This window comes from Eleutherodactylus coqui, chromosome 1 (assembly GCF_035609145.1).
Source record: "Eleutherodactylus coqui strain aEleCoq1 chromosome 1, aEleCoq1.hap1, whole genome shotgun sequence".
Taxonomy (NCBI): Eukaryota; Metazoa; Chordata; class Amphibia; order Anura; family Eleutherodactylidae; genus Eleutherodactylus; species Eleutherodactylus coqui.
The window spans coordinates 158800244-158806462 of record NC_089837.1 but is presented as its reverse complement, the minus strand read 5'-3'; the positions used below and the strand labels follow the sequence as shown (position 1 = coordinate 158806462).

General features: G+C 42.3%; 1 protein-coding gene across 1 annotated transcript; it reads left to right on the top strand.

The window, feature by feature from the left end:
• The first annotated feature begins 537 nt into the window (after positions 1–537).
• On the top strand, positions 538–5966 carry LOC136627292 (receptor-transporting protein 3-like). The gene is made up of 2 exons (XM_066602283.1): positions 538–1297; positions 2637–5966. Exons 1-2 carry the CDS (start codon positions 1158–1160, stop codon positions 3289–3291), a joined length of 795 nt encoding a protein of 264 aa, XP_066458380.1. The 5' UTR covers positions 538–1157; the 3' UTR covers positions 3292–5966.
• The last annotated feature ends 253 nt before the right edge of the window (positions 5967–6219 follow it).

The following is a 6219-nucleotide window of genomic DNA, read 5'->3' as shown; positions in this document are numbered from 1 at the left end:
AGTATATCACATTAACTCCTTTGATGCTGCCATTAAAGGGGTTGTCTCGCGGCAGCAAGTGGGGTTCAGCACTTCTGTATGGCCATATTAATGCACTTTGTAATATACATCGTGCATTAAATATGAGCCATACAGAAGTTATTCACTTACCTGCTCCGTTGCTAGCGTCCCCGTCGCCATGGATCCGTCTAATTCTGATGTCTTCTGGCGTTTTTAGACGCGCTTGCGCAGAAGGGTCTTTTCTCTTCTGCTCGGTCCGGGCACGAGCGGCGTTCTGGCTCTGCCCCCTTCTATGCGTCATCGCGTAGCTCCTCCCCGTCACGTGTGACGATTCCAGCCAATCAGGAGGCTGGAATCGGCAATGGACTGCACAGAGCCCACGGTGCACCATGGGAGAAGACCCGCGGTGCATCGTGGGTAAAGATCCCGGCGGCCATCTTGGAGAAGGAAGAAGTAGGAAGAAGAAAGAAGTCGCAGAGCGGGGATTCGGGTAAGTAATATATATATATATTTTTAACACATCCCTTGGGTTTGTCCTGCGCCGATGCAAAAAAAAAACAAACGGTTTCTCTGCAGAGGTATTGTTCCATCTTCCTTATTTGCATAAATTACCCAGAAAGGTGTGCATGGCCGTATAAGTTTGCTCACTCACCTTCTAGATATTCCCATATCCTTTTGGGGTGCTCTCCTTGGGGAGAAACTATGCCTTTCCTGACCCACTGAACCCCTAGGTGTCTCCACACACTTTAGATGCTCTCCTTAAGGAGGCACAACACCCCTTCTGGCCAATTAAGAACTTTTATTACACACTGAGACAGTTGACCGCTGTACAGAACTTTTATCTCTAGAGGCATTAGATGAGTCATAGGGAACCATTCCTCCCCACAACAATCCCTTTCCCAATGTGCTGAGGATGGAAATAGCAAAACATCCTATTACAGATTTTTGGAACGTGACTCGTGCCTCATCAGACCTCTTGGGTATTCTGGTTACGCCTAGAGGAGGGGAGGGGAATATGCTGCAGTTCTCATTAGTCATACAAGTTTAAGTTTCGTTTCTTTGGAAATGTCAGAGTCCCTTACACACAAACAGCCACTGCTCAAAGTCCTCTTCAAGCCCTCCATCTGCTGGCAGCTGCTGTATCATACAGGCTGAAAATGGATGCAAAGAGCTGGAAAGACGAATTCTACAATGAGATAGAGGAAAGAGGAGTGCGTGGTCATTGGGAACTTTACGGGGATGATAACCTTAATACACAAGAAAGAGGAGCGCAGTACACGCAGCGCACATTTGGGAGGTAAGTGTAATTAAAAATATGCTGTCGGTATACCAATCCATAAGCCATACTATACTATACAGTCTTCTGCCAAACGACCTAATTTCCCAGTAAGTCTATGTTTCTGCGGAAGTTATGGGGTACCTAGCAAATCTGGAATTGTCTGTGAGCTAAACACAGCCACAAAAACCTCTCCCCATTGTTTTCTACAGTGTATATATCAGTCTGGAATCAATACTGTTGTATTCACGGAGCGAGGACTAAGTACTAACTGTTGTTCAGTCTCAGATGTTAATGGATCGTAATAATCAGCAGCTAAGCTCCACATTTAACCCTTTCTAATCCAATTTCCCTGCTACCTGCACACTCCCTAGCTCTTACTTAGGCCGGCTGCACACGAACAGATTTGTATTGCGGAATCCGCGGTCAGCATCCGCACCACGGATCCACAAGAAAATGCTTTTCGTAGCATGCTATGGAAAAATCTCTTCTTCCTGCACACTCATGAAATCGAACTGAGACTTCCATGAACTGAGAGAAAAAAATATATATATATCACAGCATGCTCTACTTTTGTGCGGATTTCGCACTGTTAATAGAAGCCAACCGACTCGCAACCCATCCACAATTGACACTGCAGAAAGGTTGCAGCTTCCACGTCACTGCCTAGTAACAGTGATAGAAATAGAAAATTAGAAAAAAAATCTATACTGCGCATGTCCAACGGCGGTTTGCCACAGCCATCTGCAATACAGATGAAGACAGGTGCGCGCAGACGCCGGACGGGCACAGAGTCAGATTCCGCTGTGGACTTCTGCATGCAGAATCCGACCCGTTCGTGTGCTGGTGGCCTTATTTTGGGTGGGAAAGTGCATTGTAGATTTCTTGCAATTGCTCAACAGAAACACATAGAAATGAACTGCCATGATGATGTTATTAGCAATTTTTTGGGAATTAACCCTTTCCAATCCAGTGTTGGCCCTCTTGCATGGCTCTAATATCGGACGAGTGCCAACAAGTTTCTAACAGTATGCAGGACAGCGCTGCTGTAATGTTCATATGCAGAACAGCCTCCGACATCGGTGAGCTACAGCACACTTAGTAAACTCTTGCTTTACGCTCAACTTGTCCCTTGGGATTACTGCATCATGAAGCATTGAGGTGTTAATTTTGTTGTTAAAAAAATCGTGGACAGCTAACATTTTACGTAGACATGAGCAAGTTTATTCAGGAAAAGTAAAAAATCTGGTTGACAACGTTGTAAGTGATGGTCTACTGATATTGTATAATCCCGCTGAGTATTTATTTTATGTCAAATGGTTAATGTAGTGTTTAAAGTATATTGTATGTTTTTCCTTAGGTTCCAATGCTCTGGGTGTAAACGTTGGTGGAACTCCGCAGAGGTCCATGTTTTATTTTTCATGACTCTGAATAAACCCCTACGACAAGGCACAGTAAAGATGAGGATCTTCAGGCAGGAATGTAAAAGATGCAGCTTTCCTAAACTAGAAAAACCAGAGATTAGTCATGAAAATATCATAAGAATCACCAAAAACCTAGTGAATCGGATTCTGCAGGTGTTCTACGGAGAGATGAAGCTCAAACAAAATTTGAAACCTGAAGTATATAGTAAGGATATGGAAGGCCCTCATGACAAGGAGCACTGTGAGGCTTGCAAGTTGCAGATCTGCAAATGGTCGATGGTGACAACCAAACAACAATTAACAGTTAAAGGTTCCTTTGCCCAAAAGAATGCTGTGTATACACCAAAGACCCCAACAAAAGCTGAACAAAGTTGGACAGCTGGGAAGACCTCACCCTCTGTTTTTCCAACTACAACAAACTACCAAGGCCCTGAATCAAATCTGCGATCTACCCTAGTCTATCCAAAATACCCAACAGAAAGATGTGCACCTGCCTCACCACCAAATGACAGAGAAGATTCAACCCTTACTACTATATACGCAATAACTGCAGGAATTGGGGCTTTGGCTCTATGGTATTTTCAAAGATAAATCAACCAAACTCATAAAACTTGATTAGATTTTTCTTGTCAATGTAAGGCTTTCTTCAAACATAGCAGATATTTACCTATGGATTGGTGATAAAAATCTGATCAGTGGGTGTCTCTCCATGTTTCTGGTGGGGGGTCCCCATGTCTCCTTTTCACCCCAGGCTCACTGCACCCCCACAGTGAGGAGGAGACTGAATGGAGCGGTGGTCACACATGCACACTACAGCTCAATTTATCTACAATAAGACTGCTAGAGATATCCAAGCGCTTGTATTCTCTATTTCTGTCAGCCGAATTGAAATTAATGGAGCAGCACTGTGCATGTGTGTTCCTCACTCCATTTAATGTTCTCCTCACTGCAGGGAGTACAATAAACCCACAGTGAGAAGGAAGGGTGAGACAGAACCCCCAATCTCCGGATCAGTGGTAGTCTTTGGTGAGACCACAACCAGACTTTTTTCACCTATCCGTAGAATAGATGATAAAGGAGTTATTCCACATTCGTGTTTCATATAGTAAAGGAATATGCTGATTGTGTGATTATTTAGACTCCATTTTGCTTCTCTCAGCCATGCATGAACTTTAAGTTAACTTCTGTCCTTGACCATAATTATGGTGTGTCTAGGAAGAGGTATTTATGGCTTTATAACAAAGTGTATATGTCTTAATGGGCCATTTACACAGAACGATAATTGCTCAAAATTTGTGATGAATCAAACAAATGAAATTGCGCAATAATCGTCCAGTGTATATGCGAAAACAGCTAGCAAAAAACACCCATCACTGGATCGCATGCTAGTCGTTCCGTGTAAAAGCTCCCCGCTTCACATACAAGGTGAAGCATTAAGCGAGAAGCCCGCGATCCAGCCCTCTGGATGAGCGCTAAGGACCTTAGCTCCTTAGTGACGGCCCAATAGTGTTTTTATGTCCTGTCATTGCAGGATGTGTATGGAAGGAGATTACAGTTTATTACAGCTGACACCCGCGGGCAATAGCCGCAATCGGCTGATCGTGGCTATTAACCCTTTAAATGCCCCGACCGATGTCCGGGGGTCCCGTACAGCCCCCCCTTCCCCCCCCCCCCACAGTGAGGTCGGGGGAGCCGTGCGGGTGCATTGACAGCCTGGGGCCTTCTGAAAGACCCCAAGGCTGACTTGGCAGAATGCCTATCAAGCCATTCCTGTGGGGTGGTTTGATAGACTGCCTGTCAGAATGCAGTATGCTATAGCATTACATCATACTGCAGGAGCGATCAAAGCATCTTTAGTTGTGGTCCCTCCTGGGAACTAAAAGAAAGTTTAAAAATAAAAAAAAAAATAAAAGTTTTACTAATTATTAAAAAAAAAACAAAAAAAAACCCCTTGTCATATTTGCAATAAAAGAATCTAAGTAAAAAAGCAAAAATGCGTATTTGGTATCGCTGCGTCTGTAAAAGTCCGATCTATCAAAAGTAATCATTATTTACGCATGAAGCAATCAAAAAGTCGTATATATATATTCAAAAATGGTACCAACGGAAATGACAGGACGTACCACACAAAATGAGTCCTTGCACAACTATGCCGACGGAAAAATAAATAGTTATTAAGCGCAGAAAATTTTAAAAAATGTAATATCTTTAAAAAAAAAAAAAAATACAAATAGTACAGCAAAAAAAAAAACTATATAAGTTTGGTATCATAGTAATCGTACTGACTAGAGATGAACGAGCACGCTCGGATAAAACAGTTACTCGAGCGAGCATCGCTCTTCTCGAGTGACTGCTTACTGGTTGAGCGTGCCTGCTCATCTCCAGTACTGACCCATAGAATAAAGTTATGTCATTTTTGTTGCATTTTGTGCACCATAGAAACAGGATGCACTGAAAGATGACGGAATGGTTTTTTCCCCCCATTTCTCCCCATTTAGAATTTTTTTTAAAAGTTTTTCAGTACATTATATGGTACAATAAATTGTACCATTGAAAAACACAATTCGTCTCACAAAAAACAAGCCCTCATAAAGCGATGTCGATGGGGGGAAAAAAAAGTTACGATTTTTTTTTTTTTAAAGGGAGGAGGAAAAAACGAAAATGGAAAAAAGCTCTGTCAATAAGGGGTTAATGGTGATGTGCAGTGGTTTACCTAACTGTCATCCCATGTAAGAGGGTCATAGGAGTAAGATCGCACACAATGAAGAGTCATCATGGGGAGGATTACAGGTGTATATTTTAGATAAAGATTGCACACAATGTTTTGTACATCTGGGAGGAGGATGAGCAATCATGGTTGTATAACAAGAAATAGCTGTATGTGTAGATTAAGTTTACATCATTCTTTCATGAACACTAGGAAATAGACATGCAGGCATTTGTGCTAAGATCGTATAAAAGTTTTACTTTTTGGAGCCAAGATAGAAGCACTTCAGACAGTTGATGGTGATGTCCTACCTGTCGGTACAGTTCTTGTGTAAGGTTCTCTGTCTTTTTGCTGTTTGAAAGTGGGCTTCCCAGCTGTTTTTATTGTTGGATGATGCTGCCTCCCAGTGATGTGATGTAATCTGCAATGTTCATACTTTGTGATGTGCTGTAGTTTGCAAGCTTTATGACTTATATATAGATAATTTACAGAAGGCCAATTTTTTATCACTATGTTCGATTATCACTTAATTGTAATAAACCATTATTGTTAAACCTTCCATATTGTCTTCCTCTCTTTAAAGCCGTAACCGAACTTAAGTCTTGATTCTTATAGAAAAACACATATACGGAGCATCATATCTGTCTTCACTCTGATTTGCTTTATACACATATTAGGCTGATTGTGTGCAGCGCAGGAGGAGGGGTAGGAACCTCTCACACAGAGTTGCCGCTGAAGGAGACTGTGAAGCTGACCGCACGCTGGCAGGGAAACTATACAACTGTAAGGGTGCGATTTATTGTTCGCATGAG